The 14,835-nt window shown below is 48.0% G+C and overlaps 1 protein-coding gene across 3 annotated transcripts; it reads right to left on the reverse strand.

Annotated features, from left to right (window-relative positions):
* Window positions 1–1,813: 1,813 nt before the first annotated feature.
* FOXM1 (forkhead box M1) lies at window positions 1,814–14,769 on the reverse strand. Of its 3 annotated transcripts, none has more exons than XM_056339539.1 (9): window positions 14,631–14,769; window positions 12,462–13,058; window positions 11,205–11,353; window positions 10,756–10,986; window positions 10,243–10,371; window positions 9,716–9,763; window positions 8,680–8,758; window positions 6,901–7,082; window positions 1,814–5,782 (listed from the first exon to the last, which is right to left on the reverse strand). In XM_056339539.1, the coding sequence occupies exons 1-9, from the start codon at window positions 14,752–14,754 to the stop codon at window positions 4,739–4,741; spliced, it is 2,583 nt and encodes an 860-aa protein (XP_056195514.1). In that variant the 5' UTR covers window positions 14,755–14,769; the 3' UTR covers window positions 1,814–4,738. The 3 variants fall into 3 exon arrangements, with proteins under 3 accessions (XP_056195514.1, XP_056195515.1, XP_056195516.1); XM_056339540.1 differs by having other exon boundaries at window positions 9,716–9,760; window positions 14,631–14,768; XM_056339541.1 differs by lacking the exon at window positions 9,716–9,763.
* Between the last annotated feature and the right edge of the window lie 66 nt (window positions 14,770–14,835).

A 14,835-nucleotide genomic window follows, 5' to 3' on the forward strand; every position in this document is an offset into this window, starting at 1 on the left:
TACCTAAGCAACGATCATCAGCAACAAACCACCAGTTTAATGTGACATCCTCCAAACAGCTGCTTTGCTGAGCAATTAGAAGCGCAGCTTCCCACTTCTCTGCTTCATGCCATGCTAATCTGCCTTCCAACGCCTGGTCCCGTTTAATCTTGCGGATCTTCTGTGTGCTAGGCCCAGGCTATTAAGAGCAAGCATCCTTTGCCCTTTGTGACAACAGAGATGTGAAACTTCTCACTGCTAAAGATGCAAATACCCAAGACTTCCAGACCTGAACAACTCTTTATAGTAGTTTATGTGCTGCAACAACTCATTCCCATAAATAGTGACAAGTAAATACCAGCAGGGAAAGAATGGACGAGAAGCTAAGACTTAAAATTTTCAACAAGCTGGCTGCAGTCACTCAGATGCTGGTGTGATGGCTTTAGAGCTTTTTGTACAACTTAGGATGAAATCAAGGAAAGGATCTAGGCAGACTGTCGGGCACTTACAGATGGAGAGAAATGAAGTCGTCTTCCTGAGGGCTGTGATGAAATCCTCACCAAGTAGACTTGGAATTAGATTGGGCAAAACTCTGGGAAATCTGCTGTGGGAACAGTAGGTAGGGCTGCTTAATGGGATTGTTTCTGTTGTTCCCCCCACCTTTTTTAATGTAACTGCCCTCTAGCAGGGCTCCCACTGGAATATTTAGCAGGAGGGGAGACTAATCTTCGGCACAACTATGTTCAAAATATATGAGGTGGCCATCAAAGCACCTCAGCTGACAGGGACAGCAAGGGATTACTCACCTGGAATTGACAGCATCCCATCATCCCAAGGGCAAGAACATTTAATAATTTACTGGAGACGTGATCCTTAGCTGGCTCTTGGATGTCAACTGTGTGCACACACCCTCTGAGGAGCAAGAAGCGAGGCGAAAGGGAGATAGGGTATCTTGAGAAACCCAAGTAGAGTGTTGACAGCTGCGTAACTTGTACTAGCAGAAAGCGTGCCAGAAACCACAAAGTGGGCCTCTTCTGCAGCCTCATGACCACGATCTTACCTCCTGTCTGCATCTCTTCTTCCCCCTGAGCCTAGATCTAGGTTTACAGCTTTCCCCTCCGCTCTCCTCCCTGAAGACGGATGTGCTCTGTAGCCTTGATGGGTTTTCACAGCAGTCTGTTATGATTTCCTGATCAGAAAATTATTTCAATCCAGGCTGGACAACATGAAGTCCTTACTAGATGACATTAGCAAAGAAGGAATCAAGACCTCCTGCCCTCACAGGCAGTATTGACAAATCAATCCTAAACAAAATACACTTAAAAGGCTGCTAGCACCCAACAGTTCTTAGTCCTAAAGCTTTCTGAAGTCCTTTCTTATTTCTTGTTTAGAGGCAAGGAAACCCTGAGACTCAATCAGAAGTGATGGAACTTCTAATCACTGACAAAAATATTCTGGTCCAAAATTCACATGGTAGCTTAGTAAAATATTTTTCACTGTTGGCCTCAAGCTGAGCAGTCATTTGTGCTGGGCAGACAGAAATGCAGATCAAGGTCCAATATTCCTCCCCAGAAAAACTGAAATAATAATCATCAACACAAAGTGCTTGAAACATCTTCTGAGGGCAAATAACCTCTAACAAGCACACAAGAGAACTGTGGTTCTGAAAACCACACACATCTAAATCTGGTTTCTTTATAGGGGAAGGCAGGAAACCAGATTTTTGAGTGAGACTTGTTTTGCATTTACAAAATACAGAAACTAGTCTGCTGGTGGTGTTCTGATGTTTTAGACTAAGTTAGCATGTTTCTGACTTGTAAAGACAATACTCAGCTGTGTTCCCACAGAACCTTTATTGAGTACGTAGATACACGAACCATCGTTTGTCTGTAAGCAGAAGAATCAGGTCTTTTCCATGACAATTTCCTCTTTTTGACATGAGTTATAAAGAATTGGGATGAGTTATCCTATTGCACCAAGAGAAACACACCTTGGGATTCCAGAGGTCTTTTCAGTGGAAATATCAGCATATGCTTTATAGGTTCTTTTTTACATTTTCAATTGATGATTGTAATGAGGGTAGCTTTAACCATCTTACTGCAACAGTGACTTTACCTAGTCCTCTAGGTACATAATAGGACGCTGGAACCAGAAGAGCTATATAGCTTGATCCAAGCTCTTCCCCATTCCAGCCTGGGAAAAGGAAGCCAAACCAAGACTTTATGCTGCAATGCAGATAATCTGTTTTAGTTTGACTTGAGTCACAGCGAGGTGATTTTTCAGATCTTTGACCCAGCAACCTTCAGAACAGCCTAGACCAATGTGTTTCTGAAGTCACAGAATAATAATTTAAAAAAAAAAGTATTGTGGGCTTTCACCTAGAGTAGAATAATATAGGAGATGTGGAACACAAGGACAACACTCCAAGTGAAACTCTTTACCAGCCCAAACGATCCCATAACCCTACAAGAATAAAATTATTATTATTATTATAATTAAGGGCTAATTTAAGGAATGTACAGTATTTACAGCCATTGAAACTACACAGAAGTTACTAAGTAATAGGAGAACAAAGTGAAAGGAAATAAGGACGGAGCTGGGAGAAGGTTCCCAGGCTCTTTCCTGTTGTCCATAACTGAGGGGTGCATCCATTTCCTCCGATACCTTGAGCAGCAAATGCTGTTCAGGCCCAATAGATGTTCCCTCGACAGCCTCTCTCCGGGGACTCTCATCACTAGCACAAGGTAAGAAAGGTTCTATCTTGCTCCACATAAAGTCTATTGCAGCTTATAAAGGGAGCTTAAAGCAGCCAATGGGCCCGTCTCCCAGCTTAGCAGGAGTCAACAATGCCCTCTGTTCCCCTGGACGTGGGAATTAGTCAAAAGCAGACAGTCGTCTTAGACTATGTGAACGGATCTCAGAAAAGCAGAGTGCAGAGAGGTGATGAGGAAGGCCAAGGTCTATATGGAATTACGTGTGGTGAGGGAGGTCAAGGACAAGAAAGGCTTCTTCAAGTACATCAGCAGGAAAAGGATGACTAGGGAAAATGTGCACTTGTTGCTGAATGAGGTGGGTGCCCTGGTGGTGAAGGACATAGGGACTGCAAAGTTACTGCATGCCTTCTTTGCTTCCATCTTCACTGCCAAGGCTGGCTCGCCAGTTTCCCAGACCCTGGAGGCAAGAGAGAAAGTCTGGGAAAAGGAAGATTTTCCCTTGGTTCTGGAGGACCACATTAGACATCATGTAAGCAAACCTGACACCCACAAATCCGTGGGCCCCGATGGGATGCATCCCCGAGTGCTGCGGGACCTGGCAGACGTTATTGCCAAACCACTCTCCATCACCTTTCAAAGGTCATGGAGAACAGGAGAGGTGCCCGAGTACTGAAGGAAAGTCAGAGTCTCTCCAGTCTTCAAAAACGGCAAGGAGGACTCAGGACTACAGGACGCTCAGCCTTACCTCCATCCCTGGAAATGTGATGGGACAGCTCATCCTGAAAGTCAGCAAGGAGAAATCAGGCCTAACCAACCAGATGGCCTTCTATGATGGAGTGACTGGCTGGGTAGATGAGGAGAGAGCAGTGGATGTTGTATACCATGACCTCAGCGAGGCTTCTGACACTGTCTCCCGTAACACCCCCACAGGTAAGCGCAGGCAGCGTGGGGTAGATGGGCAGACAGTGAGGTGGGCTGACAACTGGCTGAATGGCAGAGCTCAGAGGGTTGTGATCAACAGCGCAGTCTGGCTGGGGGCCGGCAGCTACTGGTGTTCCCCAGGGGTCAGTACTGGGTCCAGTCCTGTTCAACTTCTTCATCAGTGTCCTGGATGAAGGGACTGGGCGCACCCTCAGCAAGTTTGCAGATGATGCCAAGCTGGGAGGAGTGGCTGACACACCAGGAGGCTGCGCTGCCTTCAGTGAGACCTGGGCAGGCTGGAGGGCTGGGCACAGAGGAACCTGATGAAGCTCAACAGAGGTCCTGCCCCTGGGGGGGAACAACCCCACGCACCAGGACAGGCTGGGGCTGGCCTGCTGGGGGGCGGCTCTGCAGAGAAGGACCTGGGAGTCCTGGTGGGCAGCAAGTTGCCCATGGCCCAGCAGTGTGTGCTGGTGGCCAGGGAGGGCAATGGGATCCCAGGGTGCGTTAGGAGGAACGTGGCCAGCAGGTCAGGGCAGGTGATCCTGCCCCTCTGCTCTGCCCTGGTGAGGCTGCATCTGGAGTGCCGTGTCCAGCGCTGGGCTCCCCAGTTCGAGAGAGACAGGGAACTACTGGAGAGGGTCCAGCGGAGGGCTACAAAGCTGACTTAGGGGACTGGAACATCTCCCTTGGGAGGAAAGGCTGAGAGAGCTGGGCCTGTTCAGCCTGGCAAAGAGATGACAGAGGGGATCTTCCCAATGTCTACAAATGCCTCAAGTGCAAGTATCGAGAGGATGGGACCAGCCTCCTTTCAGTGGCGCCCAGTGACAGAATAAGGGTAACGGGCACAAACTGTAACACGAGAAGTTCCACCTGAATATGAGGAAGAACTTCTTTACCTTGAGGGTGACAGAGCACTGGAACTGGCTGCCCAGAGAGGTTGTGGAATCTCTTTCTCCGGAGATGTTCAAAACCCACCTGGATGTGACCCTCTGCAATCTGCTTTAGGTGAACCTGCTTTAACAGGGGTTTGAACGAGATGATCTCCAGAGGTCCCTTCCAACCCCAACCATTCTGTGACTCTGTAATATCAGAAACAGGCCAAATTAAATTATCAGGCCAGTTTACTTCAGTTCAGGTATAAGCTGAGACCAACTAATGTCTGTTCCTAAGTTTGCATCCTCAAGACCAGGAAAGCTGATATCTAGAAGGATTTTGCTCAGACTGTCATTCATAGTGTCCAAGATAAGGCCCTCCATGAGTGACCGGTTTTCAGTAAAGCCAGAGGCTGGCAGTTCAACAGATGATTGCTTAGTAGACTCACAAATTAAAGCTGGAGAGCTCATGAGGGGGGCATGTGTCACGTCACTGGATTCTGTATTGAGCAGTTCCCGAGGTGACTCAGAAAAGAGATTTTTAAGGGGCGTGCTATTAAAACCCAGCAAGTCCTGGTTCTCCTGGAGAGGCGAGAACGGCAGCTGAAGGGTTCTCACTGGGCTGAAGTCCAGCTCTTGACTTCCCCTGGGTAAGGATGCAGACTTCCAGGGGTCAAGGCCCCCCAGTGGGGAGGCAGTAGCTGCTGAGGCTTTGCTGGGTGTGGAAGAAACTGGCAATTTGGTGAATGTCTCCTTGACAGGTGTTTTAAAGGGCCCTTCTTCCCCCTGCGAGAAGCTGAGCTGTGACACGTTCTCAAGAGGATGGCTTTCCTGCAGGAAGGGGTGGTCTACCCCTAACCGGAAAGGGTCAAAGCCATTGTTTTCTGGCAAAACAAGGACAGGCTCTTCTGAGCAAGGCAGTGCTAGGCGTTGTTTCCTTCTGGATCTGCCCATTTCCCGCCTCTTTATAACTAATGTGTCAGAAACACCCTTAGATGGTGACTTCAGCATGGTGAATTGTTTTTTCTCCTTTGTGGATGAGACTGGAAGGAACAAGCCTGACTCTTCCTTTACTGTTAGGGCTGAGGCAGATGGGGACAGCCAGTCATCCAGTTGAGAGCCTTCTTCCTCCTTTATACAGATGCTCCCAGGGAAAGAAGCTGATTCCTCACCAGGCTGGGAGCTGCTCTCTTTTAGGGAATGGGTTGAGGAAAATAAGCCTTCATCACATTGACTCTCCTCCTTGACAGCAGCCACGGGTAAAGAGGATGACTCTTCTGTAGAGAGTGACATCTACAAAAAACCACAATATGATTTGCAGTCAGTAAGCAAGGATCTAACCCACTCAAAATCCAAATGATAGTGGAAGGAAGAAAGAAAGACTGACACCTAAGGATAGCAGCACAGGTAAGAGGAGGATCTTCAGAAAGCAGTAACTGTAACAACAGGTAGAGATTGATCTCTGTGTGAAGCTGATATGAAGAAGCCTACAGGTGACATGAGAAGGATTTTAGCTAAGTGACTGGAAGTCATGCCCTTCAGAGCACTTCTGCTACGAGGAGCTTCTAGTTCAGGCACGAGAGCTGAGTATTTCTCAGCTCAGAAAAGCATAACCCCTTTGATTCCTCCTTACACTATCAACAGTGGAATAACAAAAATAAATGAGGACAGATTTCCCAGAAACCAAGGAAAAAGAAAAGAAAAAACCCCAAGGTTATCAAAAGAAAAAGAGCAGAGAGCAAAGACAAGTCATAGCAGGAGAGAGCATAAAGCAGCAGGCATGCACAGGGAAACGGGATTATAGTGTAGACAGGATGGAAGAAGTTAAGGCTTTACAACGTGTAAGCATCCAAGAGCAATCAGCAAGATGCCAAAACAAAGACTGTTTAATAGCTGTTTTGCTTGAGCTCAGAATGACTGGGAGCTTCACAGAATTAGCAAACAGCATACTGAAAACCTCTGGGAAGAGACTACATGCAAATAAATGCTCTTTCAGAAAAAGTTCCCTATGTTATGTGTCTCTTCAGAGCTATCAAATCCCTGCATGTTTTAGGGGCAGGACAAAGCCATTTCTCCCATTCTTCTTTCTTCCCAACCAAGCAGCAGAGAAAAATTGTCTTGATCAATCCATAGTGCCCCTTCCTCTAGTGAGTTATAGTCACATCCTTACAGCAAGTCAACAGCAGGTAATATTTGCCCTAGAGACAGAAAAGGACAGCAAGGATTGTCACAGGCTAGTTCCTTAATGTGAGCTTAGTTTCAGAACACCTAGTAAAGATGCACAAAGGAACCACCTGAAGAACAAGATCCATAGAAATCAAGAGCTATAGAAAACAACCCACCCACCCAAAGGTGTCACCCCCACCTCCCAAAAATCAAACAAAATAACACTCAGAAAACAAGAAACTAACCTTTGGAGCAATGCGCACACGCTTGTTGCTCCAAGAAGTCTCCGAGTTGCTGAGTGATGATCCCTGTGCCATGGACAGAGGAACCTTCATAGAAGGCTGCAAGACAAGAGGCTGACTCAAAGGAAACTGGATTGGAACCAGGTAGGAGTTGATGCGAGGAAGCAAAGGCTTCATCTTTCGGCCTGGAAGGGAAAAGAATAGACACATTAGCCTCTTGCCCTTCCTCTACTACTTCTTGAAACTCAGGCATCTAACAGGAAGTCCTTCTCAATATCCCAAAATAAACATCCAACCAGACACAGGCTTACCTGCCTTCTCTGCTAATTTTGAGGATACAAATCCCAAGCCAGAGGGCCTGATCAGTGGCTGTTTTGTCTACCTTGACCTCAGCGAGGCTTCTGACACTGTCTCCCGTAACACCCCCACAGGTAAGCGCAGGCAGCGTGGGGTAGATGGGCAGACAGTGAGGTGGGCTGAGAACTGGCTGAATGGCAGAGCTCAGAGGGTTGTGATCAACAGTGCAGTCTGGCTGGGGGCCGGTAGCTACTGGTGTTCCCCAGGGGTCAGTACTGGGTCCAGTCCTGTTCAACTTCTTCATCAGTGTCCTGGATGAAGGGACTGGGCGCACCCTCAGCAAGTTTGCAGATGATGCCAAGCTGGGAGGAGTGGCTGACACACCAGGAGGCTGCGCTGCCTTCAGTGAGACCTGGGCAGGCTGGAGGGCTGGGCACAGAGGAACCTGATGAAGCTCAACAGAGGTCCTGCCCCTGGGGGGGAACAACCCCACGCACCAGGACAGGCTGGGGCTGGCCTGCTAGGGGGCGGCTCTGCGGAGAAGGACCTGGGAGTCCTGGTGGGCAGCAAGTTGCCCATGGCCCAGCAGTGTGTCCTGGTGGCCAGGGAGGGCAATGGGATCCCAGGGTGTGTTAGGAGGAATGTGGCCAGCAGGTCAGGGCAGGTGATCCTGCCCCTCTGCTCTGCCCTGGTGAGGCTGCATCTGGAGTGCCGTGTCCAGCGCTGGGCTCCCCAGTTCGAGAGAGACAGGGAACTACTGGAGAGGGTCCAGCGGAGGGCTACAAAGCTGACTTAGGGGACTGGAACATCTCCCTTGGGAGGAAAGGCTGAGAGAGCTGGGCCTGTTCAGCCTGGCAAAGAGATGACAGAGGGGATCTTCCCAATGTCTACAAATGCCTCAAGTGCAAGTATCGAGAGGATGGGACCAGCCTCCTTTCAGTGGCGCCCAGTGACAGAATAAGGGTAACGGGCACAAACTGTAACACGAGAAGTTCCACCTGAATATGAGGAAGAACTTCTTTACCTTGAGGGTGACAGAGCACTGGAACTGGCTGCCCAGAGAGGTTGTGGAGTCTCTTTCTCTGGAGACATTTACTCTGGAGACCCACCTGGATGCGACCCTCTGCAATCTGCTCTAGGTGAACCTGCTTTAGCAGGGAGTTGAACTAGATGATCTCCAGTGGTCCCTTCCAACCCCAACCATTCTGTGATGGACAAGAAAAATAGTTCTTCATACAGATCCTAGCCCTCAAGTTGGGGCAAGCACTGCTCTCATTCCACTTGAGTACCCATCCACTCTGTCTCTGCATCACATTCTCTTTCAGACATAGCAATACTACCTTCAGCTCCAAACCTGACTGTAGGGAGCCTAAAAGCTAGCAAACCTGGATAAGAATTTCCATTTTTAATCCTAAGGGAATCTGGGAGAGTGCCCCAAATTTATGGGGCTGATTCTTTTTGGCCTAGGCTCATGTAGACACTCACGTGAATTCTGGGGTTCAGTTTTGCTGCTGCTGTTGCTTCCCATGTTCTTCTGGGCATCTGGAAGATGTCTCTTTTGCTGCTGTAGTCATTGTGAAATAAGAAAGAGAAGGAGAAAAGAAGGAGTTTTAAACAGAAGAATCCATCTTTATTCTGCTGCCTCATTCAGAACTGTGCAAACAGAATCCTGTGCTGCACTAATAGAGAGAGCAGCTGTTAACACCCAGCGCTATGCTGGTTCTAGGTCTGTGCCGCTTGCTGTTTTGCAGCCATGCCATCTCAAAGCCAGCTGCCAACCAAAAGTTATGTAGAAAAAAGAGATGGCATGACAGAGCTGCTCTGGCTGTGGGTTCTACTGCAAAAGTGACCTGGTTTCGGTGTCCTTAGTGCCCAAGGAAAGGTGAATAGGACAGCTTTATTGTATATTGGATCTCTATGCAAACCATAGACCAGATAGATATTCAAGTGCAATAGCAGAAGCAACAGAGGAATCAGAAGTCTAAGCAGATGGAAAGAAGGCCAGGGCTGTAGCTGTGACAGAAAAGTGTTTGACTGGTTGCTTGCAAATCTGTCATTGTTAAAACTGCTGAACATAAGACAGACAGCAAACAGGTTCATCCTTCCGAGACTCACAATGCAGCTGAGTTCCAAAATGAAAAAGCAACAGAGAGATCCTATTTTTTTCTGAATCTGAGCCCCAGAACAGATTGGGACTGCTGCCATGGAGATGAGGATTTTACCAGAAATCTCTGTCTGGGCTTGTTTTCTGAAGCCTGTTGGTGCCCATTGCAGCCTACTTCAGCAGCAGACTTCTAGTTGCTCAAAGCTGTACAGCTCTACCAGCTAGAGAGAGATCGTATCACCTGAAGGCAGTTAACCTTTGGCTCGGTTCCTTTCCCCAAAAAGGGTGTGCGTGGAGCTGTATGACTAGGTGCAGCAGTGACCCAGTCCTCCCCTCCCCGAGCCTCTTGTCTTTTCCTTCAGTCACTGGCAAGAGCAGAATGGAAGCCCAAGCCCCAAGCTGGAGGGTAAGTCTTACTGATTCAGAGTGCTCAGGCGATGTTGGTGACCCCAAGTCCAGTGGCTGCTGGCAGCAAGGCATTGAGAGGGAGAAAAATAAGATGAAGTTATCAACCAATGGGGGGAACAAATGGGACATCTTAAAAACTCCCATAATGTGAGCAAACAAGAGTCAATCTGCCCGCCCACTGCAGAAAACAGAGAAGAGTCTAAATACACCTATACCAGACAAAAGCTTTGTTTCTCCCAGAGAATGGTACTTAGCTGCAACAGGGGCATTCCGTCCTACGACTGTCTAATCAAACAGCATAGGAATTCCTAGTTGACTTCAGTGGAAAGCTTCTCACTAGGAATTTGAATCAGGCTCATGGGAAGAAGTTGCACAAGCTCACTATTACATTTGGCACACCACCTGAAGGATAAATGCATCCCACAGAAGCTCCAGTTTATATGCACAGACACAGTACCTTTTCTTTCAAGCATCTGGCTAGCGTGGCATTTTCAAACTGGATAGTCTGTCCCATTTTCTTTGCATGAGACACTCACCTTAAATACCTGGTCCAATGTTAGGCAACGGTTTGCACCAGGGTGTAGAGTCCAGAATGAGATTTTACCATTAGCAGATGTCTCACGGACAAACATATCATGAAGGGACAGGTTGTGCCGAATGGAGTTCTGGGGAGAAAGGAGCAAGGAGGAGGTTGAAAAGCAGTTGTTTTGTTATCAGCACAGCAAGGCCTACCTCAGATGTGACTGCCCTGGCAGAGGGATTACATTCCAATGTGTAGATAACATGGACCTTCATATTCACTGCATACCCAGCCAACCCTGTCATCAGTTTCTTAATCTATTTACTCTTGAGCTCCCTACTCTTACTCCAGTGATCAAACATCCCACCATCTTGCCTAAGGGAACAGGGAACATTTGGAATGAGAGTGTATTTGAGGTGGGGTGTTTAATTTCCACCTTGCTCTGCAGGCTGGGGAACGACTTTATGTTTGCATCCAGAAGGCTTATATCACCCTGTGGCCCACAGCAACTTACAGGCCCACTTGTTACCTTCCAGCCTGGCTTAGCCACATGTTTAAAATATGGGAAATGATCCTCAATCCAGGTATAGATGTCCTTCAGAGTCATACGCTTCTTCTCAGTGCTGTTGATGGCAAACTGGATCATGGCCATGTAGGAGTAAGGAGGTCGTTGGGATACTGAATCCTGCCATGAAGAAGCGGCGGCAGCAGTAGGAATTGCAGCAGCAGGAATTGCAGCAGCAGGAGCATCTTCTTCAGTCTGAGAAACAGAAGGAATGATACACGAGTGATCACAAAGCTGACAAGAAGGGCCATAGAACATCCCTGGATCCCCAGGTTCTGCTATTCAAATGAGTAAAGGTCAAAGTCGGGCTACTTAGAGATGATGATGCCTAGTTCTAGCAAGTCTTCTGATCCATATGGATTACTTCCCTATCAAAAGTTTTAGCACATGCTCTGTTGTCTTCTCCTACTTACCTTGATTCTTTCCTGCAGAGGCATCTGGTTCTCTTTCTCCATGTCTTGCTTCACAGAACAGGGACTTAGCCCATCAGATCTCATCTTCCCCAGCCACTGGATGTTAGTGAGACTATTGTCCAACACTGAGCTCATTGTCTCGCCACTGCCTGTTGGGATAACAAGCCCATAGCTCCGCTTACTCACAAGTACCCCTCTTTCCCCTTTATCTCAAGTGCCAAAAGGAAGGCACTAGTCACACTTCTAAAAGAGGTATCCCTGCCTCAAGACAGGCACAAGGTGCTATTGCAATGCTAATGTTTCTTGTGGAAGGAATTGAACTTTGAATTCCTGATTTCATGTGAATCTGTCCAATTTCTGAAAAGAGCAGCAGCCTTAAAAGCATTCAAACCAGACATTGCTCTCAATGAAAACAAGACAATATTGATCCAGTACTTCAAGAATTCAAGTATTTTTAGTAAAAGGATGGATCTATAATGCAGAGACCAAGGAAGGTGGTACAAACTTCAGCTGAAAGACCTAGTATAAGACCCAAGTCAGAAGCTCAGATATCTCCAGGTTTTTGAACTGCAGCAGTGAAAACTAACACAGTTTTGTTATTTCTGGTGAGGCTGGTTGTAGCAATGCAGCTATTGCAGCTGTCTATGGGTTCCTGTCAGATAGTACAAGATAAGATCTATTACAGCCCAAAAACTACATAGCCGTTCTAAGTTGCAAATACAAATTTGACTGAGCAGTGCTTCAAAGTAAAATCCATCCTACTTAACATTTATTCAGCAGCTTCATGAGACGGCCAAGTAGGAAATAAACTTGTCACTTAGTTATTAAAGGATGGGAATCATCTCTTTTTCAAAACTCCAGGCAGGTGTGTTTTGCCACTGACTATGTTAGTCTTGAATCCAGCCATCACTCTTTTGCTAAATAAAAATAAGTCTTTTGTTCTTCCAGGTTTGATTTCCTCAAGCCAGCCCTTCTTTTTTCCTAGCACTAAAGTTATGCTTTGCTGTATACCTTTATATGCCATGTCTTCCACCAAAAATATATCCACTAAGATCTGTCAGATTCGCAACATACGCATAACAATGCAAGTTATTAGAATCAAATCCATAGCTAGCTTGTAATTAATGAAATAGTTTTCATTACTACGTACTGAGATCCAAGCACTACACTCATTGGCCCACTTCACATCTCTTTGTCTATCTGTCAGGGGGGGAAAAAATGGAAAAAAGGAAGAAAAAAAAAGTAAACATTACATACTGTTGCTCTCCTGTTCCTGTGCAACTGCAGAATCAGCTCCTGAATGCTGGAGCGTTATCCCTCCTGCAAGACCAGGGGTGTCTGTAACATTCTTCTGTCTTTCTTGATCATCTGTAGCCTTGGTTGCTGCACTGGGTTTCTTCTCTGATGGGAGATGTTGGGATGGTGTTGGACCTGTTGAACGGGACGTGCCCCCACTGCTGATGAGAATGAACTTGTTGGGCCCATTGTTGCCACATTCTTTTCCTTTTGCTGTTAGTGCTTCTATGATGCTCTGGATATCAGCGTTTGTAGGGATGGCCACCACTTGTGTGTTGGGCATGGTAGGATGGTCAATTATCTTTATTCCTGCTGGGAATTTCTGCAGACCACAGTCCATTTTGTCTCTGGGTTGGCTGTTGTGATGGTCCTCCTGGCTGTGCTCCTGCTTAGGAGTCTTTTCATCTTGACCACTGTTCTCATTTCTTGCTGAAGTACTGGATGCATCCTTCTGTGGGAGGGCCAGTTTCCGTCTTTTGAGAATTAAGGGCCTGCGAGGGCTGGTCCTCATTATTGATCTATACATCCACGCTCCATTGAAAGGGACAATAACAAATCCTGCAAAACAAAAGATACAACATAAGAATGCAGAGGGCAGAACAGCCAGGGAAGGTGCAGCAAATCACCACAGGCCTCCCACAGAGCTCACATTCTTGCTTGTTGCAAAGCTAGAAACAAGGAAGGAAAATAAAAAATTAAAGCATTTAATAAAACTGATGCAGCCACTGGAGAATAGTACTGTATCTCCTTTATCCACACCTTGTGTAAGCTGGACAGGACCAATATTTGCAGAGTAGATAATTTGCATCACAAGCTGGGAGCCACAGACTGCATAATAATGATGAAAACATGTATATGTGCTTTACAGAAAGGAAGACTAAGACTTAGATGTAAAGTAACTTGACCAGCATCACCCAGCAAGCTGGAGGGAAAAGAAGCTAGAACATAGAAATAGCAGTCCTGATTCTTTTATCTCATTCCTGTAACCAGCAGATCACACAACCTGAGAGAAAAGGGAGTTTAGCAGATGGTTTAAGACCTGGCAAGCAGAGATTGCCCTGAACACTTCAAAGACACACTATAAATGTACCAGAAGTTACGCACTTTAAAATAAATGTGAAGTAAATGCTTTAGTCATTCCTCCTGAGCATTTGTCAAGAGCCAGATAAATTTGTCATTGGGCAGCATACAATTTAAACGGCAGACTTTTAGACAACAGACAATTTAAAGCAGAAAGCAGAGGAGATGAAATTCAGACATACTGCTTTCAGGGTAAGATGCAGTGTGCCCCTTCTGAGAATACCACTTACAAATATCATGCCATTCAAGAATTCAGCAGAGGCTATCACTTGCAGCAAACTACACGCAGAACAAGAATACACAAATTGTACTTATTGCTTATCATTAGGGATGGCAGACAGAATAGAAACAAATTAAAAAAAAAAAAAAAAAAGGCCTTTTGCATCGGTAGACTTGACTGGGCCAGCTACTAAGCAAGAAGATTCTCAGTAGGAATCACCTCCATAGATACAAATCAGAAAGAGTGCAGCAGATAAACCCGGAGTTGATGCCCTGGGTGCAGGGAGCAGGCTGCCCTGCGCTCAGGATCAGCCCCGTAGCTGGAAGCCAGCAACGGGAACATCCAGCAGCACCCAGGGACTGCAGCACCCAGGCACACACGTGGCCCTTTGCCATCTGCTCCCCTCCCTTAGGGGGATCCCTGTAAGCTTAGGGGGATCCCCGTACAACGGCACGGGTCGCCTTCAGCCGGCTCCCACAGGCCGCACTCCCCGCGGGAGCAGCCGCTTCCTCAGGCCTCCAGCCGCTGCCCCCAGCCCAGGCGCAGCGCTGCGTGCGCAGGGCACCGGGGGTGGCGGTGGTGGGGCGGGGGTGGCGGTGGTGGGGCGGGGGTGCGCTAAAGGCCTCCTGGCTCCTTCACCCGCTCCAACCCCGGCCCTGCCGCCTCGCCCCGGTGCTCCCCAGGCCCCCCGCCCCGGCCCGGGCCTAGACCTCTCTCTCTCCCAGCTGCACTGCGCTCTCAGCGCGGCCCCTGCCGCTGCCCCCTGCGGGGAGGCACCGGGTACAGGGAGGCTGCGGCGGGGCCGGTGCCGGGTGCGGATGGCGACTCACCACCTCCCCGGCCAGGCGGGGGTACGGGGCGGGGGCGGCAACTCGGGCGCTTCCGGGCTCCGCCGCCGCTGGCCGGAGCGGTCGGTTCCCGGTTTGAATTTGGCGCCCGGCGACTCGTTGGCATCACGTGCCGGCTGGGGCCAATGAGCGGGGGCGGGGCGGGCCGGGGCGGGCCAATCGGCGGCGGCGGCGGGGGATAGGGATG

The sequence above is a fragment of the Falco biarmicus genome, chromosome 5 (assembly GCF_023638135.1).
Source record: "Falco biarmicus isolate bFalBia1 chromosome 5, bFalBia1.pri, whole genome shotgun sequence".
Classification (NCBI taxonomy): domain Eukaryota; kingdom Metazoa; phylum Chordata; class Aves; order Falconiformes; family Falconidae; genus Falco; species Falco biarmicus.